The 17,251-nt window shown below is 41.6% G+C and overlaps 1 protein-coding gene across 2 annotated transcripts in view; it reads left to right on the forward strand.

Annotated features, from left to right (window-relative positions):
* The first annotated feature begins 751 nt into the window (after window positions 1–751).
* The window catches only part of LOC124277706, a 40,477-nt gene continuing 23,977 nt past the window's right edge, over window positions 752–17,251 (forward strand). The window contains exons 1-4 of one of the 2 annotated variants that reach the window (XM_046713435.1): window positions 752–901; window positions 1,653–1,734; window positions 9,509–9,649; window positions 17,029–17,125. In XM_046713435.1, coding sequence (XP_046569391.1) covers window positions 1,720–1,734; window positions 9,509–9,649; window positions 17,029–17,125 — 253 coding nt within the window. In that variant the 5' untranslated portion in view covers window positions 752–901; window positions 1,653–1,719. The remainder of the gene's footprint in view (window positions 902–1,652; window positions 1,735–9,508; window positions 9,650–17,028; window positions 17,126–17,251) is intronic. The other variant, XM_046713434.1, reaches the window with a different exon arrangement.

Genomic DNA, 17,251 nt, shown 5'->3' on the forward strand with positions numbered 1-17,251 from the left:
ACCCGTGAAGGTCCGGGTTAGATGATTGATCTTCAGTAACCCATGCTTGTTGTAAGAGGCGACTAACGGGATCGGGTAGTCAGGCTTGCTGACTTGATTGACACGTGCCATCGGTTCCCAATTGCGCAGAACGATGCTCATGCTGTTGCTCACTGGATTGTCTGGTCCAGACTCGATTATTTACAGACCGCCGCCATATAGCTGGAATATTGCTGAGTGCGGCATAAAACTAAACCCACTCACTCCTACTTACTGCTTTTTACTGATGATGATGATGATGGTTTGGAGATTTAACGTGCGCTTTCCGACATAATGCGTGTTTCGTACACGGATGTGACTGAGGTGACTTGTTGTTGTTATAGTTGGTGTAGAACCTTTACTACACATGGCAGGAAATCAACCGTGAAATGGCGGTCCAAATCAATCAGGCGAGAGCAGTATCTTTATTGATATTTTATAGCTCTACGTCGCCGATCAATGAACGACCATACATACATTTTGCGCGCGATTAACAGGACAAAAGACGTTAAATGTAAATTTCAATTCAGACAATAGGCATAGTTCCTATTGAAATACATGTATACAAAATAATAAAACGTATAATTAAATTGATATGCTTCTTAATACTTTATCTGCACAATTTGTATAGGCCACCTTTCCAACACATTGCTTAGTGTCAAGCGTCTACGATCCGTTGTTTCGTCTAGTCGATAATCCCTGTTCGTTGCAGGCAGTCGCATTCCCACTTTTATACGCAGCTTTTGTTTGGGTGTTGTTGTGAGACGAGAGAAGCCCGCCGGCGTTCAATTTCTTTCAGAGCACTTCGCAATTGTCATCATGTGATTTTACCTGGCAGAATCCTCATCAGGCACGGAGCTTGTTCGGGATGTCAATTCTGAAGGTAATTTTGCATTTCTGAGTTTGTTTCATGAAAACTGTGATTTGACAGATTACAAGACTGGACTGACGTGGTGTCGGGTTCAATTTAGCCTGGACTTGCAAGCTTGGGCCTGTCAACCAGATACTATACAGCGAAGAAAGGCTGGGTAAATGGTCCCCTGATAGCGTGCGTGATAAGCTTAATGTCTCAACACATAAGACTGCAATAAATCTATTTACAAGACTTAATTATTCCAATGTAGAGAAAACGGGATATTGACTAATTTATTGAGAATGGAAACGGGTCGTTTCGTTTCCTTTGCAAGGCAGATTTCGAAGTATTCGTTTGTATGGAGAACCCACTGCTAGTCGTGCTGTCCGCACTATTCTATAACGCCCATGGCCGTTATCGGTACTTCAACTTTAATCTGGCGGAACAATGATAATATTGGGGTATTGGTTTTTATCGGGGAAGCCCAGTTAAACGTAGAATTTAACCGGTAACTAGGGACGCTTACGGCTAGAAACGCGTCTCGCAAGACGTTTGTTGCAGTAATTAGAGAAAGGTGACCTAGGCGGTGATTTAATCCCTTCATGCTTAGACCGCTCAGTCACCGATAGCTTTAATTGGGGGGACATTGTTGTCAGAATGATCCAATTGCACACTTGTTTGAGTGATAATGGAAAGTTTTACACACATGAAGAGTCTGTTTATGATAGAGCCTGCCATGCTATTTGGCTGATCAGCTGATTTGACACATGTCTGCTGACAGGTGGGGAAAATGACAAGATGAAATTGACACCTAGCAACGCCCTCCGCTCCATCTATGTTATAAGAACATGAACACCATCAAGGTATTCCATGTCTGGTGCTTGTGTATTGTCCTTCCCGTCTCCTGGTGATTGTTTTTACTGATCACAGTCTACATCCTCTGGTTGTCACCTGTCTATGTAATAAACACTATCACATTCCGTGCTTGTTCTTAACAGTTAATCAGAATTAATTTCCCATGATGCTTCCTAACTATTTTGCTGTTACTGGGCCTGATCAATGTGTAAACTATTTTCCAGATATATTTATGAAATCTACCATTGGCTAAAGGTTTGTGGTGTAATAGTGACATGACATTAATTGAAGTATGTTTATGTTCATAATGTACTGTATAATTCCCCTTGCACGTGTACTTGCTTTATTTGAGGATGTTGAAAACTGAAACTGTTTCTCATACTTGTGACGTAGGTTTTTCTGTGAGATTAGTTTTGCAGTCCTTTCCCCTTTGAGTTTACCAATGCATAATAACCCCCTAAACCATGGTTGTTTTCAAGGAAGCCACCAAACAATAGGAGCTGATAGACACCATCATGACAAAGAAGGAGGTAGAATTGACATTTTTGAAATTGTTTTTTCTTAGTTTGACACAACAGCTTTTGCCTTGTCACTTCCAGATGTCAGTTTCATGTCCAACGTTTCACAATGTTTGCATGTCACAGATTAACAGTCACACAGCTATTGTTTCTTCATTTATGCACAAGTTTCTTAATACTTCAGATTTTTATATCTCTGATGTCCACTTTTTATGTTTAAACTTGCTAAATCTGAAACAATTTCAATTCAGTGATAATGTTTTACTCCAATCTAATGGGTGAATAATAGTTTATATCACATAGAGTTGTTCAACATTGTTTGTCAAGATGCAGATTGTTTAAAATTAACACTGTTACAGAATGTTGGCAATTAATGTATTCATTTGGTGGTGTCTATAAGTATAAGTTATGATCATATTCATAATGATTCTGCTCTTCCAGTTTGTGCTACACAGTGAGAGTATTTGGTCTTAAACATGTTTGAAAAGTCGATACTCCATGTGATGTGGGTTTATGAACAATCTTTTTGTAGGGCATGTTATGTGGTAATGACATGAACTGAAATACTTTTGAATTGTAAATGCTGACTTCTGATGTCTATTTTTCCTTTAGCTTGTCATATTTATTACATGTTGTTGGTTCTCTGGCTGTGCTCCAGATAGATGCTGTGTAGATGAAATATTGTCTGTTAACGATGGATTGTAGATTACATCTGTATCAATATGTGTGAAAACAACGCTATATGATCTCTTGATTAATTCTTACTGCATGTATTTTGTGTCTATTTATTTTAAAATAAAGTCTGTCAAAACATTGTTCAACCCGCTGGGTACATTGCTAGGTATTATCTTCCTCTTTAATGGAAAGATGTCATTTTCTTGTCAGCAGCAAATGGATTTCCTCCCAAACTGTAGCGACATCCCTGTGTTTAACTCTATTAGCCCTGTGTCACTAACAGATATTCAGTACAGCTCAAACTAATAGCTTCATGCTTTCAGACTCAGGTTGAAATGATTTCTTGACACAGAAACATGCTATGAATAACTGCAGTACTCCACACTGGGATGTGTGAACCACGGGGCAGGTGGAAGCCAGACATTCTAGTTTCTTCCCAATTCTAAGTGAACATACATAGGGTAGTGTTGGCTTTGATTGCTAGTTATTTATGTGAACCACGGGGCAGGTGGAAGTCAGACGCTCTAGTTTCTTCCTGATTCTAAGTGAACATACATAGGCTAGTGTTGGCTTTGATTGCTAGTTATTTATGTGAACCACTGGGCAGGTGGAAGCCAGACTCTCTAGTTTCTTCCTGATTCTAAGTGAACATACATAGGCTAGTGTTGGCTTTGATTGCTAGTTATTTATGTGAACCACGGGGCAGGTGGAAGCCAGACTCTCTAGTTTCTTCCTGATTCTAAGTGAACATACATAGGCTAGTGTTGGCTTTGATTGCTAGTTATTTATGTGAACCACGGGGCAGGTGGAAGCCAGACACTCTAGTTTCTTCCTGATTCTAAGTGAACATACATAGGCTAGTGTTGGCTTTGATTGCTAGTTATTTATGTGAACCAGGGGGCAGGTGGAAGTCAGACACTCTAGTTTCTTCCTGATTCTAAGTGAACATACATAGGCTAGTGTTGGCTTTGATTGCTAGTTATTTATGTGAACCAGGGGGCAGGTGGAAGTCAGACACTCTAGTTTCTTCCTGATTCTAAGTGAACATACATAGGCTAGTGTTGGCTTTGATTGCTAGTTATTTATGTGAACCACGGGGCAGGTGGAAGTCAGACACTCTAGTTTCTTCCCAATTCTAAGTGAACATACATAGGCTAGTGATGGGTTTGATTACTAGTTATTTATGTGAACCACGGGGCAGGTGGAAGTCAGACACTCTAGTTTCTTCCCAATTCTAAGTGAACATACATAGGCTAGTGTTGGCATTGATTGCTAGTTATTTATGTGAACCACATAGGCAGGTGGAAGCCAGACACTCTAGTTTCTTCCCAATTCTAAGTGAACATACATAGGCTAGTGTTGGCTTTGATTGCTAGTTATTTATGTGAACCACGGGGCAGGTGGAAGTCAGACACTCTAGTTTCTTCCCAATTCTAAGTGAACATACATAGGCTAGTGTTGGCTTTGATTGCTAGTTATTTATGTGAACCACGGGGCAGGTGGAAGCCAGACACTCTAGTTTCTTCCCAATTCTAAGTGAACATACATAGGCTAGTGTTGGCTTTGATTGCTAGTTATTTATGTGAACCACGGGGCAGGTGGAAGCCAGACACTCTAGTTTCTTCCCAATTCTAAGTGAACATACATAGGCTAGTGTTGGCTTTGATTGCTAGTTATTTATGTGAACCAGGGGCAGGTGGAAGTCAGACACTCTAGTTTCTTCCCAATTCTAAGTGAACATACATAGGCTAGTGTTGGCTTTGATTGCTAGTTATTTATGTGAACCACGGGGCAGGTGGAAGTCAGACGCTCTAGTTTCTTCCCAATTCTAAGTGAACATACATAGGCTAGTGTTGGCTTTGATTGCTAGTTATTTATGTGAACCACGGGCAGGTGGAAGTCAGAACTCTAGTTTCTTCCCATTCTAAGTGAACATACATAGGCTAGTGTTGGCTTTGATTGCTAGTTATTTATGTGAACCACGGGGCAGGTGGAAGCCAGGCACTCTCTAGTTTCTTCCCAATTCTAAGTGAACATACATAGGCTAGTGTTGGCTTTGATTGCTAGTTATTTATGTGAACCACGGGGCAGGTGGAAGCCAAACACTCTAGTTTCTTCCTGATTCTAAGTGAACATACATAGGCTAGTGTTGGCATTGATTGCTAGTTATTTATGTGAACCACGGGGCAAGGGGAAGCCAGACGCTCTAGTTTCTTCGCGATTGTAAGTGAACATACATAGGCTAGTGTTGGCTTTGATTGCTAGTTATTTATGTGAACCACGGGGCAGGTGGAAGTCAGACACTCTAGTTTCTTCCCGATTCTAAGTGAACATACATAGGCTAGTGATGGTTTTGATTACTAGTTATTTATGTGAACCACGGGGCAGGTGGAAGTCAGACACTCTAGTTTCTTCCCAATTCTAAGTGAACATACATAGGCTAGTGTTGGCTTTGATTGCTAGTTATTTATGTGAACCACGGGGCAGGTGGAAGCCAGACATTCTAGTTTCTTTCCGATTCTAAGTGAACATACATAGGCTAGTGTTGGCATTGATTGCTAGTTATTTATGTGAACCACGGGGCAGGTGGAAGTCAGACACTCTAGTTTCTTCCCAATTCTAAGTGAACATACATAGGCTAGTGTTGGGTTTGATTGCTAGTTATTTATGTGAACCACGGGGCAGGTGGAAGCCAAACACTCTAGTTTCTTCCTGATTCTAAGTGAACATACATAGGCTAGTGTTGGCATTGATTGCTAGTTATTTATGTGAACCACGGGGCAGGTGGAAGCCAGACGCTCTAGTTTTTGTTGATTGTAGGCAGGTAAATAACTGTACAGTGTTGATTGTGGGCAGGTAAATAACTGTATAGTGTTGATTGTGGGCAGGTAAATAACTGTACAGTGTTGATTGTGGGCAGGTAAATAACTGTACAGTGTTGATTGTGGGCAAGAAAATCTTGTTTTGTTCTACCTTATGCTAAGTTCTATACACTTGGCTAATTAACTGGGTTCTTATTCAGTGTTATCTATAGGATTGGATGCGCATAATTAATTAGTGACAAATCTCTCAGCCAAAGAAAGTTATGGAGTTATTTGCTCCACACAGATCCACACTGTGAGGGATTGTGGGAATCAAGTGCAGAGAGAAAGCCACTCTGCAGGCACTGATCCTTACCTAGGAGATAACAAAGCACTATTGTCAGCTTGAGACTACCAATTTTATTGACAGCCTATATCCTTTGGAGCTCTACCCTGGCTCTGACAAAGTCAACAAAATCCTCAGTGATATCAGACCGCAGTGAGGTGATCATCCTCTATTGTTGTGTTAATGCAGTCATGTTTCAATCCTAATTGAAGTTGGTATTGAAGATGTTGATTTAGAGCATGTTTCATGTCCCTTGCCTTGATGTTTATAGTGTTGTAACTCACAGGTCACCATCTCCAATGACACTTAACACAGGATAAGAGATAAGAATTAATGTGGGGGTGCTCTAGGACAGACATAAGAGATAAGGCGTTTAACAAACTGTTCACCATGTGGAGTTACAAGGATGCTGACTGAGAATCTGTAAACTGGGGGGTTGTTGAGGATATATTCTTGGGGAAAACCTCATGTGCCCAACTGTGCCTAACGTAAAGCATCCTATTTCTAAAAATCTACTGTAAAATTGAAATATACTTAAAATTGTCTAGGTTCACTGAAGAGATCAAAATGATATCAGAGGCTATATCACATAAACCCTTGTTTGATTTATCAGAATTAAGACTGTAGTCATGGTATAATTGCCTCTGATAATTATTTCAATGAAATTAGATGAATATGTTATGGTATTGTTCTCCTGTGAGCCGATATAGTTAAGTAGACTACATGCCCCTTGTTATTGCTACCTAGCCCTGGCTTCACAGATCTGCAGCAGTCAGCACCTCCCTGGGGGAAAACGTACAGCTTCCACCCATCGCCACTGCTGATTTGGCGTGAACCTATATCCACTCACCCACTCAGTCTTCTGTGTGTAGTGTAGATGTCCTGCTGTCAATGTGGCTATACCAGGTTTTACCTGTCAGTCTATGCATTGTCTGCTGGCCCTATGTTTACCCTAGGAATCAGGTGTTAACTGTCTGTGAGGTGTCTAGTCTATGCATTGTCTGCTGGCCCTACGTTTACCCTAGGAATCAGGTGTTAACTGTCTGTGACGTGTCAAGTCTATGCATTGTCTGCTGGCCCTATGTTTACCATAGGAATCAGGTGTTAACTGTCTGTGATGTGTCTAGTCTATGCATTGTCTGCTGGCCCTATGTTTACCCTAGGAATCAGGTGTTAACTGTCTGTGACATGTCTAGTCTATGCATTGTCTGCTGGGCCAATGTTTACCATAGGAATCAGGTGTTAACTGTCTGTGACGTGTCAAGTCTATGCATTGTCTGCTGGCCCTATGTTTACCATAGGAATCAGGTGTTAACTGTCTGTGATGTGTCTAGTCTATGCATTGTCTGCTGGCCTTATGTTTATCCTATGAATCAGGAGTTAACTGTCTGGGAGGTGTCTAGTCTATGCATTGTCTGCTGGCCCTATGTTTCCCTAGGAATCAGGTGTTAACTGTCTGTGACCTGTCTAGTCTATGCATTGTCTGCTGGCCCTATGTTTACCCTAGGAATCAGGTGTTAACTGTCTGTGACGTGTCTAGTCTATGCATTGTCTGCTGACTATGTTTACCATAGGAATCAGGTGTTAACTGTCTGGTACGTGTCAAGTCTGAGTATTGTCTGCTGGCCATATGTTTACTATAGGAATCAGGTGTTAACTGTCTGTGACGTGTCTAGTCTATGCATTGTCTGCTGGGCCAATGTTTACGATAGGAATCAGGTGTTAACTGTCTGTTACGTGTCTAGTTTGTGCATTGTCTGCTGGCCCTATGTTTACCCTAGAAATCATGTGTTAATATCTGTGACGTGTCTAGTCTATGCATTGTCTGCTGGCCCTATGTTTACCATAGGAATCAGGTGTTAACTGTCTGTGATGTGTCTAGTCTATGCATTGTCTGCTGGCCCTATGTTTACCCTAGGAATCAGGTGTTAACTGTCTGTGACGTGTCTAGTCTATGCATTGTCTGCTGGCCCTATGTTTACCATAGGAAGCAGGTGTTAACTGTCTGGTACGTGTCAAGTCTATGCATTGTCTGCTGGCCCTATGTTTACCCTAGGAATCAGGTGTTAACTGTCTGTAACGTGTCTTGTCTATGCATTGTCTGCTGGGCCAATGTTTGCCCTAGGAATCAGGTGTTGACTGTCTGGGACATGTCTAGTCTATGCATTGTCTGCTGGCCCTATGTTTACCCTAGGAATCAGGTGTTAACTGTCTGTGACGTGTCTAGTCTATGCATTGTCTGCTGGGCCAATGTTTGCCATAGGAATCAGGTGTTGACTGTCTGGGACATGTCTAGTCTATGCATTGTCTGCTGGCCCTATGTTTACCCTAGGAATCAGGTGTTAACTGTCTGTGACATGTCTAGTCTATGCATTGTCTGCTGGCCCTATGTTTACCATAGGAATCAGGCGTTAACTGTCTTTGATGTCTCTAGTCTATGCATTGTCTGCTGGGCCAATGTTTACCATAGGAATCAGGTGTTAACTGTCTGTGACATGTCTAGTCTATGCATTGTCTGCTGGCCCTATGTTTACCCTAGGAATCAGGTGTTAACTGTCTGTGACGTGTCTAGTCTATGCATTGTCTGCTGGGCCAATATTTGCCATAGGAATCAGGTGTTAACTGTCTGGGACGTGTCTGTAGCTGTCTGTCTGTATTACAATTGTTTCAGATATTAGTTAACCACTATGTATCTTTGTTAGGATGTCAGTGATGCTGGGCTACCCAGTAGTGTTTGGTGTACCATGGTTATACAATTACACAGGTACATTGCCTTGCTTTACCAACTGGATTCCTCACCTCCTGTCTCAGAAGGAACCATTTCATCAAGATACACTGATCACATATTGGAATGGAAGTAACTACATGTTATCAGAACTGTGTAAGATTGGCACCAAGTTGGCTATAACTCTTATGCTACTATATTTGGGTTTTCAGTACTATGAGTTAAGAAATTGCTTTTAAAACTTGTACACCAAACAGTGTCCTATATCAACGTGTCTCCGCCAGCAAATAAAAGCACTTGACTTATTCGTTGAAAAGTGTAATGTATTACCAATTAAAAACTCAAAAACTACACAGGAAAGAGTTATTTTCAGATAGTGGCATTCTTGATGGTATTTTGGGGTCTTGTAACAAATTGATATCATTGCATCATTTGAACATGTATCCGTCTGCTGGAGAGTTTCAGTAAACATCACATCTGACACTCATAACTCCTAGCGTGGTGACCTAGTACATGTGAGGATTTACCATCCTACGTTTGTGTACCAAGGTGAAGCCCACGTCCACTTGAGAGTGAATTGAGCTATGGTATTTATGTACTCTTCTCCCTCTCACTACAACCTTCAGACCAGGATTCCTGACAGGCTTTGTTTGTATTGCTTGCAGTGTAAGTGTTGACTTAATCATAAGTGTATTGTTGTTTCTGATTGATTGACAGGTATATTTGAACTGGGCCAATTCTGTCCTGAGTGAGGTGGGGCACTATGTGGAGGGAGTGTCTGCCGTGCAGGACGGCCGGGTGCTGTGTGACCTCATCGACATCCTCACTAACTCAGCTGGGCTGGTGGACAATGTTCAGGTGAGAACTAGTGGCTCATTATGCCGGAACATCCAAGAACAACATCAGGGCAAGACTGTCAGTGAAAATTGGTTACACATAACAAATAAATACAGGTACAATATGTGTATGAGTGAGTGAGTTTAGTTTCATGCCGCACTCAGCAATATTCCAGCTATGTGGTGGATATGTGTATGAAGTACAAGAACTACATGTATACCCTCCCTATACAATACAGGTATTTATGTATACCCTCGCTGTAAAGTACAAGCACTACATGTGTACCCTCGCTGTAAAGTACAAGCACTACATGTGTACCCTCGCTGTAAAGTACAGGCACTATATGTATACCCTCGCTGTAAAGTACAGGCACTATATGTATACCCTCCCTATAAAGTACAGGCACTATATGTATACCCTCCCTATAAAGTACAGGCACTATATGTATACCCTCCCTATAAAGTACAGGCACTATATGTATACCCTCCCTATAAAGTACAGGCACTATATGTATACCCTCCCTATAAAGTACAGGCACTATATGTATACCCTCCTTATAAAGTACAGGCACTATATGTATACCCTCCTTATAAAGTACAGGCACTATATGTATACCCTCCCTATAAAGTACAGGCACTATGTGTATACCCTCCCTATAAAGTACAGGCACTATATGTATACCCTCCTTATAAAGTACAGGCACTATGTGTATACCCTCCCTATAAAGTACAGGCACTATATGTATACCCTCCTTATAAAGTACAGGCACTATATGTATACCCTCCCTATAAAGTACAGGCACTATATGTATACCCTCCCTATAAAGTACAGGCACTATATGTATACCCTCGCTGTAAAGTACAGGCACTATATGTATACCCTCCCTATAAAGTACAGGCACTATATGTATACCCTCCCTATAAAGTACAGGCACTATATGTATACCCTCCCTATAAAGTACAGGCACTATATGTATACCCTCCCTATAAAGTACAGGCACTATATGTATACCCTCCCTATAAAGTACAGGCACTATATGTATACCCTCCCTATAAAGTACAGGCACTAAAAGTACAGGCACTATAAGTATACCCTCCCTATAAAGTACAGGCACTATATGTATACCCTCCCTATAAAGTACAGGCACTATATGTATACCCTCCCTATAAAGTACAGGCACTATATGTATACCCTCCCTATAAAGTACAGGCACTATATGTATACCCTCCCTATAAAGTACAGGCACTATATGTATACCCTCCCTATAAAGTACAGGCACTATATGTATACCCTCCCTTAAAGCAGAACATTTTTATGTGCGTGGAATGTGGACTTTATGTATTATAGAATAATGTCACCATTTGTATATTTCATTCCCTATGACATAGATTTTGTATATGATAAAATGAAGTCACCATTTTTATACTGTACTCCCATGGGCCTACAGGCATCATCATGGGGAGACTGTGAAGATGTGACCCTATATGGCGATTGTGAAGTGGGTGACCCTAAAGAGGGTGACCCTATGGGGAGACTGTGAAGAGGGTGACCCTATGGGAAGACTGTGAAGAGGGTGACCCTATGGGGAGACTGTGAAGTGGGTGATCCTATGGGGAGACTGTGAAGTGGGTGATCCTATGGGAAGACTGTGAAGTTGGTGATCCTATGGGGAGACTGTGAAGTGGGTGACCCTATGGGTTGACTGTGAAGTGGGTGACCCTATGGGGAGACTGTGAAGTGGGTGACCCTATAGGGTGACCGTGAAGTGGGTGACCCTATGGGGAGACTGTGAAGTGGGTGACCCTATAGGGTGACCGTGAAGTGGGTGACCCTATGGGGAGACGGTGAAGTGGGTGAGCCTATGGGGAGACTGAAGAGGGTGATCCTATGGGGAGACTGAAGAGGGTGACCCTATGGGGAGACTGAAGAGGGTGACACTATGGGGAGACGGTGAAGTGGGTGACCCTATGGGGAGACTGAAGAGGGTGATCCTATGGGGAGACTGAAGAGGGTGACCCTATGGGGAGACTGAAGAGGGTGACACTATGGGGAGACTGTGAAGTTTGTGACCCTATAGGGTGACTGTGAAGAGGGTGACCCTATGGGGAGACTGATATGTGAATGATGTAATGCTGCTACTGATGTTAGCCTGCTTTTGTCCACATCACATTCCACAGACTTTTGCTTCTTCGTGTGGTCAGTTTGATGTAGATTGTAGAGAAGTTTTTTCTTCTTCTCGTGACAATATTCTGTACTGTTATATCACCTACAATAATTTTACCAGGTTAGTACTTTGATTTGCAGTTTTAGTTCAAACACTTGATCTATTTTATTGAGATAAGTGCTTATGGGCTTTCAGTCTAATTCATCTTGAGGAATTTGTCTGAACGTGTCTCAAGATATCCCACCACAAACTACTGATAAGTCTAAGAGTAAATGTGCCTGTTAAAGTTATGTTATGTTGGAGACACAGTCTGCTGATTTATTGCCATGCCGGTGTAGGTTTATTGATGTGTGCACAGTCGGACAATGGAACTTGATTCTAGGATTACAACTAATCATTTCTGGACTGGAGTGGACTTCAGTTCACTGGTAGTCAAAGCAATCCGAATGTGGTCTGTTGATCAGTGAATGAGCAGTTCTTAGACAGGGGTGTAAGGCTGTGAATGTTTGTATTTCTATCTGGAGTGCAGGATTGCTTTATCTACACTGCCATTGTGTGGCTTGTTGAAGTGAGTGTGGATTGGTAGTGGTATGTACGTGGAGCTGTCATTATTCAGAGGCACCCAGGCATTCGTACTTGCCTTGACACCTCCCGACACCTACAGGCATGACAGGTGCTTGCTAATAATATACAGCATGTCAACAAGTATGTTCTGTGTTTGTGTCATGAATAAGCTGAAGGCAAGTATAGTCTGGTTCATAAAGCAAGACCTTTATAACATATTTAGATATTTCTCAGGTTAATGTGATGTTAATCCTGATTTGACAACATAACAGAAACCTAACATTTTAATCATTGCAGTGTTGTGTTATAAACATTAGAAAATGAATCTCCAAATATTTCATAAAAATAATCAAGAGATTGAATCAGTTTAGTTATGGATATAATTTGGTTGGCACACATTCCTTCGCCCAGATACAATTACATTTAAAAGTTTCACATATTTCTTCGTACTTTCATGGTAAAGTGTGTGTGTACTTCATTCTTCAAGAATGGTGTCAATTGTGATTGTTATCAGAATGAACTGCTGTAAGAACAGCTCAAATCAAAATGCTCTGAGATAATTATCAAACTTACCAGCCCATTCAGGCACCATTGATCTGATTTCTCAAGGGGAAATATGAGCAGGCTATTTGCTGTAGGTGGTTTTGAGATTAGTTCTGCATAATTAAACTTGTATGTTCCTAATGCCCATCAACTGTTCCTGGTTTTTGTATTTGGTTGGGGAGTTGATCGAGTCCATGTATTGCCTGTTGGTCTTACTGTAGGATAAGCCTGTATGTTACTGACACTGACTTATAGTGTTGTGTTTGGTTGGGGAGTTGATCGAGTCCATGTATTGCCTGTTGGTCTCATTGTAGGATAAGCCTGTATGTTACTGACACTGACTTATAGTGTTGTGTTTGGTTGGGGAGTTGATCGAGTCCATGTATTGCCTGTTGGTCTCATTGTAGGATAAGCCTGTATGTTACTGACACTGACTTATAGTGTTGTGTTTGGTTGGGGAGTTGATCGAGTCCATGTATTGCCTGTTGGTCTCATTGTAGGATAAGCCTGTATGTTACTGACACTGACTTATAGTGTTGTGTTTGGTTGGGGAGTTGATCGAGTCCATGTATTGCCTGTTGGTCTTACTGTAGGATAAGCCTGTATGTTACTGACACTGACTTATAGTGTTGTGTTTGGTTGGGGAGTTCATTGAGTCCATGTATTGCCTGTTGGTCTTATTGTAGGATAATCCTGTATGTTACTGACACTGACTTATAGTGTTGTGTTTGGTTGGGGAGTTGATTGAGTCCATGTATTGCCTGTTGGTCTCATTGTAGGATAATCCTGTATGTTACTGACACTGACTTATAGTGTTGTGTTTGGTTGGGGAGTTCATTGAGTCCATGTATTGCCTGTTGGTCTCATTGTAGGATAAGCCTGTATGTTACTGACACTGACTTATAGTGTTGTGTTTGGTTGGGGAGTTGATCGAGTCCATGTATTGCCTGTTGGTCTTACTGTAGGATAAGCCTGTATGTTACTGACACTGACTTATAGTGTTGTGTTTGGTTGGGGAGTTGATCGAGTCCATGTATTGCCTGTTGGTCTCATTGTAGGATAAGCCTGTATGTTACTGACACTGACTTATAGTGTTGTGTTTGGTTGGGGAGTTGATCGAGTCCATGTATTGCCTGTTGGTCTCATTGTAGGATAAGCCTGTATGTTACTGACACTGACTTATAGTGTTGTGTTTGGTTGGGGAGTTGATCGAGTCCATGTATTGCCTGTTGGTCTCATTGTAGGATAAGCCTGTATGTTACTGACACTGACTTATAGTGTTGTGTTTGGTTGGGGAGTTGATCGAGTCCATGTATTGCCTGTTGGTCTTATTGTAGGATAATCCTGTATGTTACTGACACTGACTTATAGTGTTGTGTTTGGTTGGGGAGTTGATCGAGTCCATGTATTGCCTGTTGGTCTCATTGTAGGATAAGCCTGTATGTTACTGACACTGACTTATAGTGTTGTGTTTGGTTGGGGAGTTGATCGAGTCCATGTATTGCCTGTTGGTCTCATTGTAGGATAAGCCTGTATGTTACTGACACTGACTTATAGTGTTGTGTTTGGTTGGGGAGTTGATCGAGTCCATGTATTGCCTGTTGGTCTCATTGTAGGATAAGCCTGTATGTTACTGACACTGACTTATAGTGTTGTGTTTGGTTGGGGAGTTGATCGAGTCCATGTATTGCCTGTTGGTCTTACTGTAGGATAATCCTGTATGTTACTGACACTGACTTATAGTGTTGTGTTTGGTTGGGGAGTTGATCGAGTCCATGTATTGCCTGTTGGTCTTATTGTAGGATAAGCCTGTATGTTACTGACACTGACTTATAGTGTTGTGTTTGGTTGGGGAGTTGATCGAGTCCATGTATTGCCTGTTGGTCTCATTGTAGGATAAGCCTGTATGTTACTGACACTGACTTATAGTGTTGTGTTTGGTTGGGGAGTTGATCGAGTCCATGTATTGCCTGTTGGTCTTACTTGTAGGATAAGCCTGTATGTTACTGACACTGACTTATAGTGTTGTGTTTGGTTGGGGAGTTGATCGAGTCCATGTATTGCCTGTTGGTCTCATTGTAGGATAAGCCTGTATGTTACTGACACTGACTTATAGTGTTGTGTTTGGTTGGGGAGTTGATCGAGTCCATGTATTGCCTGTTGGTCTTATTGTAGGATAAGCCTGTATGTTACTGACACTGACTTATAGTGTTGTGTTTGGTTGGGGAGTTGATCGAGTCCATGTATTGCCTGTTGGTCTTACTGTAGGATAATCCTGTATGTTACTGACACTGACTTATAGTGTTGTGTTTGGTTGGGGAGTTGATCGAGTCCATGTATTGCCTGTTGGTCTCATTGTAGGATAAGCCTGTATGTTACTGACACTGACTTATAGTGTTGTGTTTTGGTTGGGGAGTTGATCGAGTCCATGTATTGCCTGTTGGTCTCATTGTAGGATAAGCCTGTATGTTACTGACACTGACTTATAGTGTTGTGTTTGGTTGGGGAGTTGATCGAGTCCATGTATTGCCTGTTGGTCTCATTGTAGGATAAGCCTGTATGTTACTGACACTGACTTATAGTGTTGTGTTTGGTTGGGGAGTTGATCGAGTCCATGTATTGCCTGTTGGTCTCATTGTAGGATAAGCCTGTATGTTACTGACACTGACTTATAGTGTTGTGTTTGGTTGGGGAGTTGATCGAGTCCATGTATTGCCTGTTGGTCTTACTGTAGGATAAGCCTGTATGTTACTGACACTGACTTATAGTGTTGTGTTTGGTTGGGGAGTTCATTGAGTCCATGTATTGCCTGTTGGTCTTATTGTAGGATAAGCCTGTATGTTACTGACACTGACTTATAGTGTTGTGTTTGGTTGGGGAGTTGATCGAGTCCATGTATTGCCTGTTGGTCTTACTGTAGGATAAGCCTGTATGTTACTGACACTGACTTATAGTGTTGTGTTTGGTTGGGGAGTTGATCGAGTCCATGTATTGCCTGTTGGTCTTACTGTAGGATAAGCCTGTATGTTACTGACACTGACTTATAGTGTTGTGTTTGGTTGGGGAGTTGATCGAGTCCATGTATTGCCTGTTGGTCTTACTGTAGGATAAGCCTGTATGTTACTGACACTGACTTATAGTGTTGTGTTTGGTTGGGGAGTTGATCGAGTCCATGTATTGCCTGTTGGTCTCATTGTAGGATAAGCCTGTATGTTACTGACACTGACTTATAGTGTTGTGTTTGGTTGGGGAGTTGATCGAGTCCATGTATTGCCTGTTGGTCTTATTGTAGGATAAGCCTGTATGTTACTGACACTGACTTATAGTGTTGTGTTTGGTTGGGGAGTTCATTGAGTCCATGTATTGCCTGTTGGTCTTACTGTAGGATAAGCCTGTATGTTACTGACACTGACTTATAGTGTTGTGTTTGGTTGGGGAGTTGATCGAGTCCATGTATTGCCTGTTGGTCTTACTGTAGGATAAGCCTGTATGTTACTGACACTGACTTATAGTGTTGTGTTTGGTTGGGGAGTTGATCGAGTCCATGTATTGCCTGTTGGTCTCATTGTAGGATAAGCCTGTATGTTACTGACACTGACTTATAGTGATGTGTTTCTTGTACTTACTTACAGATATATTAAGGATTTATCTTTTGAGTAATGTGGTGATGTTTTTTCTGTATGTTTTGCCAAGTAAGTGCAACAGCTTAAGTGTTTAGGTGTGGCTTGAAGTTTGTATCAGGAAAGATTATTAGCTCTATGCATTCTGTGGAAAAGTGCTATTGATCACTGGATTGTCTGGTCCAGACTTGATTATTTATAGACTGCTGCCATATAGCTGCAGTATCGCTGAGTGTGGCGTTAACCAACAAACCAACCAATCATCTGTTGAAGAGACTTGTAAATTCAGTTGAAGAGACATATAGAATTCAGTGGTAGAGAGTTAGAGCATTCTGCAGTGAAAGAGGCATGGTGTCGGAAGACTGCTGTATGGAACATGTACAACCTGCCATGTACATCTGGTTGGTGGACACCGCTGCCCAGTTTGTAGTAACCAGTTTGAGTGTTGAAACTTATGTGTCAGACAATCCTCACATTTCTGAGTAGAGAATTTAAATTACCACTTTCAGAAGAACTCATCAGAGGAATCAAGTCCAGAGCAATGGATACAAGCAACACTGGATCACATGCGACACCATGGAATCAAATATACCTTTACAGTGCAGGGTGAGTATTGTTTGTGGAGGTCCAAGTATCCTGAAGTATTGTAAGAAGCCATGGAATCAAATATACTTAACAGTGCAGGTTGAGTATTGTTTGTGGAGGTCCAAATATCCTGAAGTATTGTAAGAA

The sequence above is a fragment of the Haliotis rubra genome, unplaced genomic scaffold, assembly GCF_003918875.1.
Source record: "Haliotis rubra isolate DU_JTF1 unplaced genomic scaffold, ASM391887v1 Scf226, whole genome shotgun sequence".
Taxonomy (NCBI): domain Eukaryota; kingdom Metazoa; phylum Mollusca; class Gastropoda; order Lepetellida; family Haliotidae; genus Haliotis; species Haliotis rubra.